The 20,559-nt window shown below is 46.6% G+C and overlaps 1 protein-coding gene across 1 annotated transcript; it reads right to left on the bottom strand.

The window, feature by feature from the left end:
• Positions 1-9: 9 nt before the first annotated feature.
• CCNF (cyclin F) lies at positions 10-14,752 on the bottom strand. The gene is made up of 17 exons (XM_054843092.1): positions 14,646-14,752; positions 11,145-11,299; positions 10,603-10,709; positions 9,624-9,691; positions 8,636-8,829; positions 8,226-8,279; positions 7,590-7,694; positions 6,952-7,029; positions 6,363-6,514; positions 5,549-5,713; positions 4,762-4,885; positions 4,209-4,389; positions 3,678-3,765; positions 3,042-3,141; positions 2,619-2,749; positions 2,259-2,428; positions 10-1,698 (listed from the first exon to the last, which is right to left on the bottom strand). The coding sequence occupies exons 1-17, from the start codon at positions 14,656-14,658 to the stop codon at positions 1,235-1,237; spliced, it is 2,349 nt and encodes a 782-aa protein (XP_054699067.1). The 5' UTR covers positions 14,659-14,752; the 3' UTR covers positions 10-1,234.
• Positions 14,753-20,559: the final 5,807 nt, after the last annotated feature.

Genomic DNA, 20,559 nt, shown 5'->3' with positions numbered 1-20,559 from the left:
CCAGCCATATTAAAAAAAAGTGTTTTTATAAAAAAGTCACTACACTGTGTGTAATCTGAACTGTTGCCATCTGCCACAGTAACTTCTAAACGAAGGAAGAGTCATGGAGTCCAGTTCCAGTGTTAAATTCAGTGACACCTCCTGGAAGTCTTGTACCTTGGTATTGCAATGCTCACTACCTGGTTGTAGAGGTGGACGTTTTCCTAACGATCACAGGCTGAAGGAGCTTTAACCCAGGCTGGGGGCAGCATGGGTGGTTTCGTCAAACTGTTCTGAAGCAGCACCGATTTCATTTTTGCTAAGAAAAGCATATGCTGCCCCTTGCAGATTAGGAGCCAGCAGCAAGGCTTAAACTAGGGCTTTGTCTGACAAACTGCCTGCCCTGCTGCCTGCTTCTAGTGTTCAAGTGATTTGTGCTCTACTGGAGGACGCATTAGTGGAAAGAGCAAGGAAGACAGTGCGAGATGGGAAATGACATTGAGCCACGGGCTGGAGATGGCAGTTTAACCATGCTGCTCCAGCTGAGACCAGTTCACAAGAGATGGCATTACTGGAGTACTGGGCAGTGAAGCATTAAGGCACAGAAGAATTTTTTTTTTGGGTGAGGAAAACATGGCAACTAGAGCCTGAGGCACATGGAGTTTAAAACCATCTGAGAGGTAGGTAAAAAAGCTCAGCCCTGCAGTGAGCCTTCATTTACCTTTTGATTGTAGCCATAAAAACCTTAGATCAGTGCAGCAAATAGTATATACAGAGAAGAGGGAAGCACTGGCTGAGACAGTACCTGGCCAGAAGGAAAAGGCAGCACAGCCTCTAAAAGGTCGTTCAAGTGGAAGAATTCAAGCATAGTGTTACATCCAGTAACTTGAGAATCAAAGTCAATTCCTTTCTTTTATATTGCCAGGCCTCACGGCAAAGCAAGGGACACGACAAGTTTTCTTCTCACCGAGGAGTAACTGGTGAGGTATGACAAAAATGAGCTATAAAGTTTCATATGTGGAAGAGAATCTTAATTTGCAGAGGATCAGACAGTAGAGAATACTTTAAAAAGGCAGCTAGCAAGGAAGGAAGCAGCTAGCCCAGAAGTGAGCTACAAAATTAGAAGATACACATAAGCAAAGTCAAAGGGAAGGGCTCTTTTTGGAGGTATTGACAATTATTCGCTATCATCCCTGTATGACTACACAGAAACACTGTTTCCACGAACCCTAGCAAAGTAAAGAGCATGAAGAAATCAGAGGCTTAAGAAGCCCAAGTTCACCCTTTCTGCACTGTGTTCTGCCACATTTTTTCGCTTGACTTGCCTCCTGTCGCACTTGCCCTCGCCAGGCCTAGCACAGACTGACTGTAAACACGATTCCAGGTAACGAGGCAGGCACGGCTCCTTGTTCAGGGCACGGCCAGGAGCCAGTGCTGAGGTAGGTTTGAGAGGTACTCCAAGGCTGCCTTCTGCAGAAGATGTAGGACTGCCACTGTTGACAGAAGAGTAGCCTGAGCTCCCTTCCAGGTTAGGATTTCTTGGGGTGAGATATGCTGAAAGGCTGCGAGTGTCATCCAGCAGCTTGGCCTCCCTCGGTGGTGCCACATGCCCGGCCCACTCTATAGCTAGGTTGTCTTCATCGCTGGAGTCCTGGCAGCAGTGCTCCGCAGGATCCATATAGACCACCGTCACGTCCAGGATCCCACTGGGACCCGTCACTGCAGAATGATAAAAGGAAAAGGTTAGTTTTGATTCAGGCAACACCAAGCGGGCGTTCAGCACAGAATCGAGCAGAAAAAGAACGAAGCAAGATCACGATGTCTACTTACACACAGAGGGGTGAGTAGAGCACTAAGTTCACCCTCATTTAAAACAGCAACTTTCCCCCCTCAGACTGTTTGGATAGGTACCAAGAGCTGTTTAGAAAATAAACAGCCAGTCCCCAAGTCAGCGAAACAAACAGGTAACGGAGTGTTCTAACACAGTGGGCCATTCATCACCTTTGGTCCACCATCAGCAGTATCTGAGAACAGTCTCTCTGAAATGCTAAGCAGCTACAAACCCCTTCATCATGTTCTGAAGCAGTATAGAGGAAGAGAACAGATAGATACCTCTCCAATAGTTTAACAATTATAACCACTGGGGAAGGGGGAGTTTTTCCAATTGGTCTTCAGCAGAAAGTTCAGGCTTCTGTTGCCTGAGAAACAGTTTTAAGCAAAGATGAAAAGACAGTTTCAATTCTCTTGTCTGCTTTTTATAAGGAGACAAAAACCCTCACCATCTCCATCTCTCTCGCCTTCACTTTCCTGATCACCTTCATAACCGGAGCAGGAATCTAAACTCCAGTCTAGGAAGTTATCTAGGAGACTTTCTTCCTGAGTGGAAAGCTCTGCTGTGGGTGTAGTCACAAAGCTGCCTCTGTCATCCTGAATGCTGTCTTCCCTCCTCCTGTAGAAAGAAAATCCAGGAGTCACATGTTAAATGCCAAGTCTTCTTTCCCAGCTCTTTTGATAGATATATCAATTAAGATGATTATACAAAAATTGATCATATTTAAGAATGAAGCCTCAGGATACCAGAGAGGAGTAAAGCCTCATGCCAGTCCTCAGAGGCGTTTACAGCAACAAGTTATACTAGCCTTTTAGTTCTCTTTCCAGAGGGAGAGCTAAGGAAGGTCTGAATTTCCACCACATTCATGTGCAAGGGACTGGGCTCCGGGTCCTCCTGTTTCATACCCAACAACGAACAGAGCTGGCTGTAACTCATCATCTAAAAATGAAAAAAAGTCAGTAAGAATTAGACGGTGCGATTCCCTCTGCTGGGCTAGCTATTTTCTAGGAGAAACCTATCCCGGCGAGTACTTCCCACACGTACTCAACCAAAGTAATTGTAGTCCCTGCATATCAAGTGTAAAGCCACCACTTTATTTAGATATCTTCTACTCCAAAAGTCTAAAGTTAGAACCCACTTCCCATTACTTGAAGTTTACTACATCCTGCCATATGGAAGCTTTGCTGTGGGTGCCAGACATCAGCAAATGAAGACAAAGAGCTCAACCCACCTTTTCTTTGCCTATTTCTTCATAACGCTCATCTTCAAATCGTTGTTTCACTGCAGTTAAAGACACCTGCCTATAATCCTTCGGGACATCATCATGGAAACTGGAAAGAAAGATTAAAGCTGAAATCTTAGAACAGATTATATGAAACAGTGATAACAAAACCTGCCAATTTAAGTACTTTCCCTCTGTCCAGCTCAGCTCTGTGCTAAGGAAGTTGGTGTTTCAGCAGAGCTGCTAAGTAGCTAGCCAGGACACTTGGTTCCTAAGCATATGAGCAACTAATTCCTTTTCTGCTCATACAAGGTATTTGCCTTGTACTCTTTAAAGAGGTGAGCTACTTTTGCTACTGGAACTCCTTCTGAAGCTCACCAAGAAGGCAGTGAAAATAGTGATGTTTGGCAAGCTGAAACCTGTTAGCCTTGAGGAGCATCACGTTTTCTGTAACCTAGGGCACGACCCGTTGGGAGAAACGGAATAGCTGTCCCTGAACTGGCCTCAGTGCCTTGAGGGGAAGAAGGCAGTTTCCCAAAGCCACCTCCTTTGTTCAGAAGGGCTGACCGTATAGATGCAGCTTGTCTGCAAGAGATGGAACCCAAGCACTCATGTGCCCTCCCGGAAGAGTTCCAAAACTATTACCATTTTTGGTGGAGGCTTAGCACACAGGGCAACAGGTCTTCAAGAGAAAAACCGGTGCACTCAGACAGCTGGCTGGTCCAGGGGTGTGCTGGAGAAGAGAATACATGTTACCATTTCACAAGGCTTGGGAGTTCTGTAGTCAGACACTTTATTTTTTAATGGGATAAAGATCACAATCTTTATAGGCTTATGCCTGTACATAGTTCGTTCAAGTTCACTGTTAGCTTTAAGGATAGGTTTACCTGCCAAACTGAAGTTACACTTAAGTATAGGAATCTTCAGTCTGATTTAAACACTAAGCCTGTGTGGTCTGGTGCCAATACTCTTGTTCATCATCGCTATTAAGAGGCAAAATAGACTGAACCCAACTCTTCATTCTGAAGCCTTAAACCTGACCCACCTTCCCCCAGCCCAGTGTTTGGGACATCTTGCCTAAAGACAAAGCAACACCAAGAAAACGCCAAAGAAAGAAACAAGACAAAACAAGGCAACATACCACGCTGCAGCTCTACTCACGGTAAGGTTCCTTACCTTGCCTGTGTAGAATCTTCGCCAGCAGCAGTGCTGCAGCAGCCAGCCGAGCTGGGGAATACACGCAAAGGCTTGTGTTTAAGAGTGACAGTTCACAAATGAAGCTGTACAGGTGAAGAGTTCTTCTCTCCAGCGAGACTACATTTGACAATACTTCTTTGTAGTCCACAATGGTAGGTATCTAGCACAGAAAGGAGAACAGAGTTTGGCAATACAAGTCAAACACCAAGTATTTAGAACACAGTTGTTTCCAGAAGATGCTGTTTTCATTACATTAGGGGCTGTTTGGTTGGTTGGGGTTTTTTTAACTGCTACACTGATATTGAAACATTCTCCAGTGAAAGGATAAGTGGCCTCTTAAAACCTATGGTTTAGTCGCTACAGAAAGGCAGAGGGTTTTGTATCTGTATGCTCTTAAACGTGCGTGGTCTCCACTGCTGATTGGGAACACATAAAACCCCAACATCTTAGATAAGGAGAAGTGCTAGTTACAATAGCCTGACTTCAACAGCAGCCCAAGGGGTGAAACATTCCATCCACTTTCCAAACTCACCCTTATCTTTCCTTCTAGGGCAGAAATGATCTCACCCATCATTCTGACCAAGTCTTCATATTTGTATGTGTTGTCTGTTAGCCACACAGCTTCCCGTATTGTCAAAATCTCTTTGCTGATGAAACTGCAATATTAAATATTAACGGTTAACCCCAGAAGAAAGGGAATTCGTGCACCTGCGCACTGATGTTTTTTTGTGGCAGATAAATGCACCCAAGATGACCAAAGAGTTAAACAACTTTATAAAGTACTTTCCCAGGTACAGACCAGGAAAGAAAGAACAGCTGCTCTTCATTGATTTCACCTTTAAGCTGGAGCCACCTACTAGAATGTTCCTAATTCCTCATTTCTGAAACCTCTCCTAGGTTAAGATGCAAGATATTAAGGAAACTAACACAGAAGAATAGTTTTCCACCACACCACGTAGTTCATCCGAGCATAAGAGACTAAACTAGGTGACAACCCTGCTGCAGTTGTTCCTTACAGGGTTACTCATGCCAATATGGTATGAAAGACTTCAATTGCTGATGGAATGCATTTAGATCAATCCACCACTAATTTTTTTTCATATTTAAAAGCATGTTCAAGGAATTACATTTTGCATCTCATTTGCAGAGATTGTGTTTGTACGTGAACACAGATCAAGCAACAGTCAATGTAGAGGGAAGCCAAAGATTCTTTCCAGTATTATTATTAGCAAGGGGAGGGGGGAAAAAAAAGCTTGAGCTGCAGAAATGCATTTGAATGATCACAATGACCACCTCTGTTCACCAGTCAGAACCCCTACCGTGTGCAAATGACCATGCAGGCTATTCCCAAGAGTTGGAGTCGAGCCCGAGGTACAGGCCTCAGCTTCAAATAACGATCCACACATCCCACTGTCATGTGAAGGCATAGGCTAGAGAAGTCTTTCATGGTAGCCACTTCTACCAGCCAATCAATCAGGATGTACCTGGACAGGAAAGAGAGAGACACAATTTGTGCAGTGAGAAGCCACTCAAAGCCATGCTCAGCACCTTCCCCACACCTAGTTGCCAAGTCTCTTCTCCACTCAAAAGTTCCAACCAAGAAACTCAACCAAAAGAATTTTCAGAATAATGACGTGTTGCACTTGAGATAAGGATTTGCAGCCAGAGGTCTGATATCCTCTGAAGGGTCAACGGTCTTAAGTTGTTTGTGAAATGCAATTAGAAACTACCCTATAATAGCACTTGCAGAAGGAAAGGGGTAGGGCATACGAATTAGGAGGCTAAAGGCCACCTAAAATAACTACAGAGAGTAACTATAGCTCCGATAAGCCAAACAGTGCCTCCAGTTCTTGAGGAGCTTGTTACTCTTGACAGATGTGAGAACTTACAGTCTAGAAAAAACCTCACACACCTCATTTCAGTTCATCGGAGCTTGAAATAAGGGCTCTGATACTTTCTCTTTGCAAAACAGGATGCGTTTCTCTGAATGTACATAACACATAACAGAAGAGTAAAGCAAAAAATTCCATCCTCCAACAGACCTCATTCTAGATTTGTTTCCCTCTACAGACATAGAAGGAAACAGGCAACGGTTTCTGCTGTGTGGCCTGACTCCTGGATCTGAGTTTTTACCTCATTGTTTCATTCATTCCTTTTTGCACAGTGAAGATACTTTGCTTGCTGATAGGAAGGGAAGCTTGAAAGATTTGAGACACCATTTCACTGGAAGATCTTGCTTCCAATCCTACTTGGTTTCCATTCCCACAAGCTTTGGCTAAAGCTATCTGTAGTAGAGAGAACACAAAAGAAAGTTTTTGTTTTTTTTTTTTGTTTAGGGTTTGGGTTTTTTTTAAACCAAAAACAAACTAAGGCAGTACAGGATGGTCCCGTAATTTTCCTGCTGAAAACAGAGAGCGAACATGACAAACGACTTGAATCAGTAGTTCTTAGTTTGGCTTAAATGTTGAACACAGACGTATACACACACATTATTTGGGGGCAGGCTTTTAAGTCCATCAAAAGATGCACCTTTACTCAGATTGTACCACAGATGTGCAGTATTTTCCAAAAGAGGGGGGGCCTGCAGATTAAATACACACATGCATATATAGCTATTATTCAACAATTTTGACCCTGCTTCTAAAGGGAGGAATCTAAACCCACAATGGCAGCATAGAAAAGACCGAACAAAGACTGTTTTCCTGGGAAAAGTCAGTCTTACCTGTGCTTCCCAGCAGCCCTTTGCTGCGTAGTCTCGTAGCTTCCTGAGACTTTGGAGGTATCTGCCAGGATCTGACATCTACAGAGAGGAATATAAACAGATTTCAAAAAATCATTACTTTTACACAATGAACAGAAGGATTGTAGTCCTAATATCCAGAGGAAAAAAAACTGCCTGTGGGTCCATCTATTATTTCAGCTACCAGTCTGTTTCTCATCATGACGACAACGTTGTTTTTAAAGCAGCTTTCTTCAGTTCTTGCCCAAGGTCTCACAGGAAATGAGACAAGTCACTCAGGATTCCAACATGAGAGCTTTGGCAGATTTATTAACGACAACGCAGGCAGTCTGCCCCCTCCTGTTCCTAAGTGAGCCACATGATCACTAGCCAGCAGTGCCTATGCCTCTAGCAGGGTTAGTATAAAGGAACTTCTGCTTGCACCTCGGCTACAACTGCTTGGAGACTCACTTTAAACACCAAGACAGACACCAAAGCTCATTTGAGAGTTCTTAGTGCTCTCCTTGTTTATGAAGGTAAGCTCTGAGGAACAGCAATTTCTTTCTGCGTATGTTCATTGCACATAACAGAGGTCCAGAGGTTACAGCAAAAAAGTTGTTTTGAGACAAAAAAATACTTACAGCAGCCTTTCTGTTACTTTCCCAAAGGAGGTAGGAGCTGTTTAAACAACCCTGCTTTGAAGATTCTTCAAACATTTCAAGGGATTCTTTTCTTCTTTCTTCATCCTAAGAAGAAAAGGTACGATGGTATTTATGCTGTCCAGCCCACTGGGCACCAGATCTCAAAACTTCAGAAGCTACAGAACAGCTCTGTACTGAATGCTACAGAGTGGAATCAACCAGTCGCAAATCCCCCTCACACTACAAGGGGTACTCCCACCTCCACTCAGGGCTCTCATTCGAAGAGCCAGGCTCAGGACGTGGTTAGTGGTTTTCCTCAGCTAGACAAAAGCTTTTTGGCTGAAGGACTATTTTTTGATATGCATTATGATTGGAAAGCTTCCTTTGAGACCTGACAACACTGCAAGCCCATAATCAAGCCAAAATTAATTTCACTGCTTGTAAAATTCAATAAATTAAGTTGATAACATTCCTTTAAACAACCAGTAAATTAAACTCATGAGAGCAGAAATTCCTAGGCCACTTGAGGAATATAAGAACATTTGGCTGATTTTTTTTTTTTTTAATCAAGGCAAACAGCATTAGCATCACCAAAAAAAAAGTACCCAAACACATCAAATCAGAAACACCACTCACCTCAAAGAGACTCAAGACCTTCGCCAAGCAGTGGAGAATAGATCCTTTCTGAGCCTGAAGAAAGCATTAAGATAAAGCATTGTTAAAGATAAACAAAGAACAATAGCAATTTTTGCTAGTAAATCCAGACTACAATTTTGTTTGCCTTTCAATCATTCCTCCCCCTTGCTTTTCTCAGTGTTTTATCATTTTCGAGGCAGTACTGAATCTCTCAGAAGAGACAGTACAGGCCTCCGGCACTCATGATATATCAAGTGTAGTTTGGCAATAAATTCATTAAAATGATTGATCCACAGTCATTTAAGCAACAAGAGCATAGGAGTTCCTTGGGAAAACAAAAATATTTTTTCCAGAAGAACTAGACGCAGCTACTGGCCTATGTTAAAGTCGAGAGCAGAAAGAAATCTTACTTTCTCCAACTGACACTCTGCTTTGAGACTCTCATAGACCACAGCTTTACAACAGCTTCCACTCAAGGACCAGGGAGGACGGATAAAAAGCCAGATAAACGGAGCTGCGCACACATTCAGACGCTCCGCCAGACTGAAGAAATGCGATGCCTTCAATCCATTCACTTCTGCACGACCCTCGTCAGAGATGGACACTGATCAAAAAAAAAAGCCAGAAATCATTTAGTTTATTCACAACGCATGTTCGGCATTTAACGAGGTCGAGACAGACAATAGGATACAATCAGGAAAAGATTGAAAAGTGTCTTCTCTTTACAGCTTTAAAAATCATGGAGATGACAAAAGAAGAAAAATCTTACTACAATGGGTCTTTAGGAACACATGACCCTAAGCTGGAGGGAGGGGGGGTGTATGCGTGGTGGCCTTCTGCAAATACCAACTCTCAAAGCAACGTGAATTCCTGTCAGTGTACAAACAGACTGGTGTGCAAGTCACCTGCCCTGCCAGCATCCTCGGCAAGGCGGCTCCTCCTGCCGACTGTCAGTCCCTTTCGTTACATTTATCTGACTAGGTAAGTAGCCAGGTTTGATCAGAAGCTTACAAAGGACAAATTCTAAACATGAATTCCTATGCATTGACTTCTTTTAGAAAAGAGCTGTGCACTATACTACCATTTAACACCTAGCAGTTCAGTGGCCAGCACTTAAGCTGCGCTGAAAGGTAAAACTGAAGAGAGACAATAGTAAATGAGACCTAAGCACACACTGAAGGAACCAAGCTGGCTCAGCACTTCACTGCTCTACAGCCTCGGTACATAAGCGTTGGTGTTTGACATACAGGAGAAATAGCTTTGTAAGCAGCCAGTAAAAGTGCCATCTTTATGGTGAAACAGTCTGATCTGTATGTATAAATAAGTCTTTAGCTCATCTACATTTCCTTCTGTCGTGCCATCTTCCCCAGAGACCCGAGTACAAGGTTCCACACTTACAGCCTTCATTGTACAAGTACGCTATCCCCAGCTTCACAGCAGCTTCAAAGTTTCCCCTTTCAGCAGCCCTGGAAGGGAAACAGAGAAGACATTTCAGGTTGGAGTCAGTAGGTGCTTCCAGGTCTTCAAACAACTTACTTCAAGGAGGCCAGGCTGTGAATTTGGTGATCACCAACCAGAACCATACGTGCTTTTACCACAGGAGTTAAACCTAAGTTACGCTGAGGCTTTTCTGGCTGCAACCCTTTCGTACAGCGATGTTCAGCATAATTTGACAATTCACAGGAACTCTTTCCCATTCCCAAGCAGCACCCCCAACATAAGATCGCAATAACATGTTTTGGTACTCGTACCCTCAAGGACATGCATCAAGCCCTTGTGCTCCTCCCTTCCAAACTGATGTGCACATAGTAGTCTTCTTCAGAAAGAAGATAATACATGCATCAAAGAAGCAATAGCCAAAAGCAAAACAGTTATGACATTTAAACTGATGGTTTCCCTTTAAATCAGATGGATAAAAAGACACTCTGTCCTTTTTAAGCAGATTTATCATTACCGTTTCAAACTTCACTCGTTTTAGTACTGAAATTCACCTACATTTCAATACACTGGTTTGCACAAGAAATGACCAAACCAGTTCAGAAATATGGTTGTGCTCTTGAGCCTCTGATCTCACTTGCACATTCATATGGAAGCACCAGTAACAGATTTCAGTTAATGTGCTATGTTTGGATATAGAATATTAATGTCCTTAAAGAGAAATAACTTTGGCACGTGCAACGGGCCCTGTTCCAGGTAATGAGACAGCAGTTACAAGCTGCAGCTCAGACATGAAACCAATAATTCTTCACAAAAACAATCCCTTGACGAAAAGGGAAAGTCAGATCCCCCACTTACGGTGAGGACTGGTTAGAGCTGTGTATCTACCTTCAAGCATCCTCTTCTACAATGTCAGACAAATTTGATTCTTAAAGCTTACCTTTCAAACATCTTCAGATTGTTTGGAGAAGGCCATATTTCTTGGAAACTTGCACATGCCCAAACACTAGCATGATTATCCACAAGGTATTTAAGATGCGAGTGCACCTGCAAAGGGGGAGCGTAAAATAATAATTACTAAAGTAAAGGGACCAACAGAAAAATAGTTCTTTGCAATCTAATTTTAGATAGGTAACTAATTAATCACAAGGTAATCATAACTCATTACCTGCCTAATCATGATTAAGGCAAGAGATGCCAAAACAAACTAATTTGTTCAGCCACGGTGATCTCACAGGACAATTCCCACAGAATATTTACACAGCGCACTCAAATACTATTGCTAATCTTCTTAAGCTTGCGTACTGAGAAATAAAACTGCTAATGGGATAGCAAAAATCTAATTAATTACTGCATGTATTCTTTGGTTTTCTTCAGGTTTACTCTGACAGGAGAAGTTAGCCTTTTCCATGTGCAGCCTTGGCTCCTAATGGCAGAGATAAATCACCGCGCATGACGGAAGGGAAGGAGCAGCAGACTCACAGCTCTGACCGAGAGGATGTCCTCAGCAGGAAGGCCTTTCAGAACATGAAAAAGAACATCCTCAGGCAGACTTAACAATGTCAAGACTCGGGGCCGTTTTCTTATCCTGCGCTTTGAAGGGAAGGAAAAACACCTGGAACATCTACAGTGAATCACTGGAAAACAAAAACATGAGACACATCAGTTAGTGATGGAACAGTAGGAGGAAAAAAGGCACTAGAGGGTACACGTGCATAGACACGTCTTTACTTGAGGAGCCATTGACTGCAGCATAGGACACTTCTTAAAATATATTAATCATAGAGAGACTTAGCATGTGTCATGTAACGCTGTAAGTCACAAAGTAGCGAGTGACTTGTTCAATGTAGTCAATTAAGCTAAGAGGCTCAGGAGGAATGGCTCATGTTCAAGCCCTCTTCATCGAGGAGCGGCCCTCCATGTCTTAACTCCATCATTTGACTGTGTTTAGTTAAACTGTCACTACTACACCTTCATTTACCTGTCCCCCAACCTTTCCTTTTCAATCGATAGCAGTCCTTGAAATGTGACCAGAGAGATGAGGACGATTGGACCCACCAAACCAGCTCAAGCCAAAAGCCCGTCTTTCTAAGCAGCCAGTGGCCACCCTGGGTGCTCACGGCAGACTCCCAAGAACCAGGAAGCCCTTTTTTGAAATCTCAGCGTTCAAAAACTAAGGCATCACCTTACACCTTCTGTTCCTCGTTAAGACCAGCTTTACCCTCACTGCATTCGCCAAGAGAGGAAAACACTCCAACGGATAAGGCAAACCCAAGAGCAGCACATGAGTACTGCTGGCTGGGGGACTCCTACTCCACGGCAGGAAGCCCCGTCCCTTTTCCACCTCCTGGGGACAGCGCAGTGCCAAGACCCTGCGCCCAGGAGCCCCTACACCCACAGCAGTCTGGCTAACAAACGGCAGAAAATCAAATCACTGAAAGGTGCTAGGAGGAAAAAAAAAAAAAAAAAAAGCACATTCCTCACCTCCAGCCCGCAAGCGGTGGCAAAGGATTGCCCTCACCGAGCGGCGCTGGGGTGGACCTGGATCAACCCTGGTTCATGCCGTACCTTTCAGAGCCCTGCCACGCAGTGGTGGAGATGCCAACACTGCTCCTTTCCACGACAGCCTCTTACAGCTCTCAGGAGCAGTCCACACAAGCAAGACGCCCATTTCTGAGCAAGAAAAGGCTGAACATTTTCTTTGGAGATGTGAAGGCTCAAAAAAAAAAATTCTGAAGTGAAACCTTGAGCCCCACAAATTGAAGGGCCATGTAAAGGCCTTTGTCTTATTACAGAAGATATTTTGATTGTATTTTTCAAATCTAGTTTAAGTATCAAACAAAGAGATTATACTTGGGAAATTTATTTACTGACATTTTTCTTAAAAAGTTTGATAAAAGACACAGACTCCACTGGAGCACCCAATACTGTGCAACACGCACGTGCTAGCATTGCTTACCCTATTTTCCCTAGTTCATTATTAGTTTGAATATTTTTTGACAAAAATGGAAACAGTAGAGTCAAAGCCATAGTATAATACATATACCAAACCACCCCATGTTATCTATGGAGTAAACCAAGTCAGAGCTACATAGTGTCACTAGATCATAGGGTCAAAGGCATAAGCTGAGAGAACGATGCAACTCTCAAGTTTTTTTTTTTTTTTTTAACAATGAAAGTAGAAGGTGGTGTAAAAGTCAAGGTGAGGATAGAGAATTTAATTAAGCAAATATTTTTCTCCATTAATATTTTTTTTCCTCTTTGGCCTGCTCTTCTACTTTAGGTGTTTAACTTCTGGTTATAACCGAACATATGGAAAACCTCGTGATCTCCTACTAATCTCAGGTTCTTCACATAGAATTTCAGTGAAAGTCCGGAGAAGTAACGCATTGTGTTTCTCTTTGAGAAGATAAGAGCAACAGCTCTTTCCCGCTGCAGATGTGGCAAATGGAAAAAACGTATGGACTGGCCAGTTACACCCTCATCTCTCTCAGCACGTCAGCCCGCAGAACCGGGAAGCGTCCAGACTTATGGACTGCACGGCCAACGCAAACTTTACAGGCAACTTGTTCACAGCGAAGTTGCTGCATCAGACTCAGTTACTTCATGCAGGTTTTTCAGTTTGCAAAGGGAAAGTTATCCGGGTTTTCAGCAGGATCCTTAAGAGGAGCCTGCAAATTCCTAAGGGGTCCACGAGCCATGGCTACCACTGTGCTAACGCAGGTTTTTCTGTTCACATATGCTATTAATGTCCTTAGCACTTCAGGTTTAATGAAATGAACCACCAGCCTGATACAAAATAGCATCTAATGTCTCACCAGTAGCATGTATCTACCTGTTACCTTTGATTAAAAAGCTATTGCCATCCAAAATAAAACCTTTTTGACTTGGGCAGGGCAGAATCCTTCACGTCCTCTTCTCCACTCTGGGGAAAACTTCAGCAGTATTACTGCCATGAAAAAGAAATGGACTTCTACACTGATATGCCAATTAAACCTGTATGAAGATCTGAATGACTCAGGAGCATGGGGCACTTGGGCAACTCAGGGAAGAGAAAATTCAATTTTAAAAGACAGGAAGTCGCACAAGGAAATTTTCCATTTGTTGCTTCACAAAATCAGAGCGGGCCAGGCTGGAGGAGACCTCTGGAGATCACCCGGTCCAACCGCCCTGCCCAAGCGGGGTCAGGTACGGCCGGCGGCGCAGGACCACTCCAGTCGGGTTTGGGAGTCTCGCAGGACAGAGACGCCACAACCGCACTGGGCAACCTGTGCCGCCCTCCAGTCACCCTTAGAGGAAAACCCGCTTTTTTTTTACCTTTGAACGGGGCTTCCCGCGTATCAATTTGTGCCCAACAAATTCAAAGACGTCTTAGAGGTTACACGATCTATTTCTCAACGCCTGGCTTCGAAGTGCGAAGCGCAGGAGCGCTCAGACACATCCTCCTGCTGGAGCTCCGGACCCTCCGGCCAAAGGGAGGGAAAAGCGCCCGCAGGTTCCGCACCGACGGCGGGCAGCGCTCCGCGGGCCAGTCCCGCAGGCACAGCCGTTTCCGAAGCGGGAGGCCCTGAGGAAGCCGCTGCCCGGACGGCCCGTGCCCACCCCCCACCCCCCCCACGCCGAGCCCCGAGCCCCCCGCCCGGGCCGCAGCCCGCACCGCCCCCAGCCGCCGTTTGAATTTCGGCGCGCGGCCGCCAGGGCCCCGCCGCCGCCACCACCGAGCTGCTGCCGCAACCGTTACTGTCCCCGGCGGCCCCTCAGGCACCGGCGGGAGCCGCGGCGGGGCCCGGGCAGGACCCGCTCCTCCAGGGCGCAGCCCTCCCGCCTCCGCAGCCCCCTCAGGAGGGGCCCGACGCGGGGCGGGATGCGAGGAGTGGGGGGGAAGAGGCCGCGGCGGAGCCCCTCAGAGCTGAGAGGGAGGGAGGGAGGGAGGAAGAGGGACGAAGCGGCACTCCCGGAGCCCGCAGCTCGGCCCGCACTCACCGCCCGCCTTCATCGCGGCGCGTCCCCGGGGACCGAGCGGACACCACCGGCCGCCGCGCCCAGACCGGCTCCGAGTGAGGGGCGCCGCGAGGGGGCGGGACCGAACCGGCCGGCGGGGAGGTGGGGCTTTCTGGGCAGGACACGCCCCCCGCCAGCCCCGCCCCCTCGCCTTCAGTGAGGGTCAGGGAAGACGCGCGGGGCGAGCTCCGCCCAGGCCACGCCCCCCGAGGCGTCTCCCTGGAGCGGCCGGACCTCCCCCCGCCCGCGATAGGCCCAGCGCTCCTGAGCTACGCCTACCAGCCGCGCGCACTTTTTTTTTAAACACAGCAGACTTCGCGATTGGCCGGAAGGCCGACGAGAGGCGGTGCCCTCCCCGCCCCGCGGGTCGTGATTGGTCGTCGAGGATGCGAATTCGAATTGGGGCAGTTGGCGGTTCGAGCATCTCGCCGCCACGGCGGCTGTGGCGCATGCGTGCGGGGCAGGAGACCCTCCCCCCGGTGTGGGGGTGTTGCCATGACAACAGGCGCCGGTTGCGCGCCCGTTTCCTCAGGCCGGGGCCGTGTTCCCGCCGGCTGTGTCACCCACCGGGCCCCGCGGAGGTGGGAGCCTGCGGCCGGGCCGCAGCGGTGGCCGTGATTCCCTCCTCAGCGCTAGGCCCCAGCCGGCAGCTGCCTTCCGTGGTGCACCCACTGTGGCACCCCGGCTGGCCCGGCAGAGGCAGCTACACCAGACGGAGGGAACGCTTGTGTCTTATTTCCACCCTGAGTAACCGGAGCCTAAGGGTGTTGGTGCTGGAGGAAGAGCAGGAGGGAGGACGTGCCCGCCGGAGGAAGGAGCAGGGCTGCCCAGGCAGAGCATCCCCGATGTCCCCCCACAGCACCCTGCTCCTGCCCCGGCGTGGCCTTGCGCAAGGGCGAGGGGGAATTAGGAAGACAATTAGGACTCAAAGTTCAAACCTGAGTCAAGGATTTGGAGGAAAGGCCTGATCCTCAGAAGGCAAAGAGCAGGCAGAGATAAAGAGACATCTTGAAAAGGCTGGCAGACAAACAAAGCGATGAAGGAAAATCAGTTATTGCGTTAGCTCACTCAAAGCCTTTTTTGACCCTTTTAGAAAAGAGCAGCAAGAAGAGGAGCTGTCGTTTTGTGGAACATAAAATGGCCATGTCACGGCTTGTGGTGCTGGAAACTCCCAGCAGTGTGTACCTTGAACGAACATCGTCCCAGCGCAGCAGCTGAGGTTTCTTCCTGGTAGCATGTGTAAGGGTTTTATTGAAGGACAACCCTACATTTCACAAGCATCATTTATCAGTAAAACATGAACTTTTGGATGCTTCTCTGTTGCAAAGGGTTGGGATAGCTTTGAAATCTCACCAGTGACCTCATTTTATGGTTGGGGAGGCTGAGCTCGGGTGGTTAGATGGCTTCTCTGAGCTCACACTATGACGATGGCCGTGCTGGGACTGCAGCCCCTCGCCTTGAGGCACAGTCCTGTGCAGTGACCAGTGCTGCTGTGGACAGGCTTCCTCCCATCCAGATCCTCCTCCACCCCTCAAACTGCGTAATGTCCCTGGGGCACGCAGCAGCTGCTGACATGGAAAAGCAGCACCAGGAGCACAGGGAATATTTAGCTTCTTTTAATTGAGAAGTGTTTTGAGTTAAAAAGTTAATCATGCTGTCGGCTTTTGTTCCTTATTTCTTCTCCCCCTCACAGTTGTTTCTGCCAACTAAAAATAAGTTGAACCAGCAAACAAAACATGAATAATCAGCTCCCCATGAGGGCTAAAATACCAGCAGGAGATGCTTCTTGAGTCATAGGTGCTCTGCAGTGCAGCGTCCCCTCAGGTAGATCCCGTTCTTTCCAGCAGCAGTGGAAGGCAGGGCATGGGGAAGGTTATATTTGAGGGACAGGTTATAACTGAAAGCCGGGTGGGCACAGGGAGATGGGAGTTGAGATGTTCAGAAGCAGTAAACTTTGGCTTGTTTTGTCCTCTCTGGAATCAGATGGCAGAACATCCAGATGGTTTTATCACTGACAGACCAGATCAGAGACTGGCTGGTGTGCGGTAGGATTCATGTTGCCTAAACACGTCCTTCTGGCAAGATCTTCAAAAGCCTGTGGTGTCTGCAAGCCCTGCCCAGAGCCGGCAGATGGGACAGGAATGGGACCTGCACCCTCTCCAACGGGCAACCGGACACCAGGCTGGATACACTGTCCTTCACGCTTCTGCACCTCCTCCGAAGGCATAGCACAGTTAAGTGTAGGTCCCTACAGAGGACAAGGCTGATTAGAGCGTGTTTTAATCACTGTTAGCAGCTCCTGAGCTGGATTTCCCTTAATTATCATGCCTCTGTCTCCAGTGAAGAGCAGGCAGGGAGTTGTGTTTTTCCTAAATCAGAATGCCTCTTTGCTCCCTTCACATCTGTTGGCTGTGGAAGTGAGGGTAAATACAACAAAGGTCTTTTGTTTGCCTTGATTGCTTATTTAAATAAAACTCAGCAAAGGTGTAATGCTTACTCCTGATGCTGCCAAACCTGTGGTTCTTCTGGGGGCAAGAGGTGTTGCTACAGTATCTCAAGTTTCTGTCAAGGTGTCGATCGATCCCTCTCATGAAGAGATTCAAGGGCCTGAGACCATGGCATCTAAGCAATACGTCCATGATCAACAAAACTGAAAATGTGCTGAAAATACTTTTTAATCAGGCAAATATCAGCTTGTGTTTTTTCAAGTCCATTTGTGAAAGATAATTAATTGCTACACAAATTATCACTCACTGGTGTTCTGTTTCTCAATAACTTCAGCCTTTTAAGCCTTTTCAGATGGGCATTTGTGAAAGTCTTTTCAGAGCTAGTCTGTTTTTCCATCCTAGTTTGTATGTGAATTGTGCTCAGATACAAACATGCAGATTTTAAGGAAAAAGCAAAGATGAAGAATTTCAGTCAAATAGGACTTAACAGAAGGTGATATAAATAAATGTGAATGTAGCATCCCGTCTAATGTCTTCAGCTAGTGAACAGGTTAACAAGCAGCTTAATTTGGTCATTCAGAGTGTGTTCAGTGCGGTAAACAAGTTACAAGCAACTAAACACTAGACATTGCATTACATGCTGTTGCAAAAGTAATTTCATTTAGATTTACAGTAAAGCGACACGTGTCTACATTGCACAGGGGAGCTGCATGGTTTGCAGAGGTTCTTTCCCCCCAGACTAGCACTGTCCAAGAGAGTTCTGGAACTGAAAACAAAATGACTGTGATATTATAGGGCTACATGGAAGTTAATTAGCCAAGCTGAAACCCAAGAGTAATTAGCCCAGCTGCAGCAACATCACAGCTATACTGCCCTCAGGATCTGGCGTTTCTGCAGGCTCTGATGTGATGCCATTTTGAATAGGAGGATGCCTGAGGCTTGGAAAAAAGCGTGCAGCAGGGAGTCATTGTGCCACAATTTTTACATACTCTGTGATTATTCAATCAATAAACGTGATAGTTTTATATTATGATGTCTGAAGTGTGCGTTCAGTAAGCTGTAAAACGGTCTCTTTTCCACAGTTCAAAGGGTAAAAAAAGCAATATAGGCCATTTACTGGATGAAAGGCTGAAATGCTCTATGAATTTTCCTGGCAAATCATTCTCTGCTGTCATAAGGCTAAATTACTGAGAGGGTAGAAAGCCAATTTTCTCTCGAAAGAGCTAATCCTCAATTGAAATAGTGGTACCAGTCTTTGTAACTTCTCCTGTCCCGCTTTTAAAAGGGTGAAATAATTCATCTCTGTATTACACTCTTAACTACTGGGCTGGAGAAGGAAGTTGCTCTCCAAGGGTGGAAAGAGCTTCTCCAAATCCACAAATCCAGCTGCAGATTGGGTAGAAGGGTTTGTCTGAGGTCCTTAGATGACAAGGCAACTCTGTCCAACGTTTTTATGTCAGGACATCTCAGTGTATTCTCCAACGGCCATGTTCCAATCCTGTAGGTATTTCTGCGTAACGTTCCAGAGTATAATCTGCAGTCCCTGCGCTTTAAGTTCATACTAACATTTATTAACGACGCTGTTCGGAGGCAGGGCTGCAAATTGGCAATGAAGGGCAAGGGCAGAGTAGGACGTCTGTAATATCTTCAGCCTTTCTTCAAACTTTTTTTTTCATAAGGAACATGCTTGGGAAACAACCCAGAAGAGTGACAACCTTCCCTTGCAGATCAGGACATGAAACTACCACGAGGTGGCATTAAGCCCATGTGATAGGGCATCAAACCCATGTCGGCGTTTTTTCCCAGTCTTGAGGACATCTCGGTGCGGAAGTCCTAACCCAAGAAGGAGTGCACTGATATTTTAGAAGCGGAAGCTCTTTATTTTACAAATCTTCTTCACGCTTAGTACTGCCGTGTGTAATTTCACTGCCTTCGACTGCACGGTAGTAAATGCACGCAAATCAGGCTGTTTGCATGGAGTAGGTTAATCCAGTGCTTTCCAAAATCCAGGTCTGTCCCCAGCAAGGCAGAAGAAGAGTGAACACAGCTTTTACCAACAAGCGCCTTGGCCAAAGAGGCCTGTGATGGGTTTCATTTTCCTAAAAGGGGCTGTGGTTTCTGCTGGTGCTGTCTGCCATCTGCCTCTGAAGTCTCAAGGTGAAACGAGCACCTGATGTACTGAATCAGCTAATGGATGTGTGCCTGTGAGTTGCCTCATGCGAGGTCCTTGTTCTGCGAGGACAGGCTGCGTGACTGGGTGAAGCCCACGGCACCGAGCAGTGGGTGACCAGGGTGACCAGCTCTGCACAGCGCAGAGACTCAGCAGCGATGAGCAGCGCTGGGGGGCTTGAGGTGGGAAAGGCGCAGTGATGCTGCAGGAAACCCATGGAAAAGGGAGCACGACGGGTGATGCTCGTGGCTCGTAGAACCTGACAGCTTTGTGTCCTGTGGTGGTGTGCATGAAATGAGCATGCTGGCTTAGCCAAGCGTAACAACCCACCTCCTGTGATGGTCAGACCCCGTGCAGGCAGCCCCAGGAAAGGCCGCGGAGCAGGACGGATGTCTCTCATCTCCGGAGGGCCTGGAGGCAGGTCATTGTTAGCCCCTGCCTTCCCATCTCCTGGGTGGCTGCAGGGCTTCTTCACCTTGGGGGGATCTCAGCAGGACATCGTTTCCTCCCACTCCATTCAAGTGGAAACATCACCTGCTGGGCAGAAAACAGGGAACTTGGCCAACCTCTTCCAAACAGTAGCTGATTCCCTTTAAACTCTTGCTAAAAGTGGTGCATTTTAAACACTTGAGGCGTATCACTTCTTAAAAACCCACACTTGTGTGGGAGGGAGGTACCTGGAGCGGAGCCATCGAGAAATGATTGCTCAACGCAGGCAGACAGAGCAGTGCTTTATCTGCCAGACGAGCACTGGCTGCCGAAGCACAGAGCCAAAGGCTCTTACCGTGACCAGACTTTCTCCTCTGGAGGCTCTTGCTGATATGAGACATTCAATTTAGATCTTTTTATTTGAAAAAAACCCCATGTTTTCGAGATACTTTAGGCAGATCCTCAGCACCCTAGAGACTGAGGTGCCAGGATGGGGCTGTTGCCCTGGGCCCGTGATAGCTGGAGCCGCTGGCATTACTGGGTGAGGTGGGCAGCAAGCTGGCTCTGTGTGAGCACTTCTTTCCCTGCAAGTCCCTAAATGCCACTGAAGAGATCTGGCCTTTACCACTGCAAGGGCAAATCTTCAGAGTTAAAAGTTCCTGGATACCTCTATAGCTTCTTTTAGGCTTTATCCCCCTCTCAAAACAAAGTGATTGCTAGCTGGGTCTTCTGTATCTTGCAAGACTAAAACCACAGCTCCCCTTCTGTGCATGAATCCATCCCTGGAGGGTTTCTCTCTCTTGGGAGGCCCTCGTTGTCCCTCCACCATGGGAGTTAGAGGTACCCCATC

The sequence above is a fragment of the Grus americana genome, chromosome 15 (assembly GCF_028858705.1).
Source record: "Grus americana isolate bGruAme1 chromosome 15, bGruAme1.mat, whole genome shotgun sequence".
Lineage (NCBI taxonomy): Eukaryota > Metazoa > Chordata > Aves > Gruiformes > Gruidae > Grus > Grus americana.
Note: the sequence above shows the minus strand (reverse complement) of the source record. Positions and strands in the feature narration are given on the sequence as shown.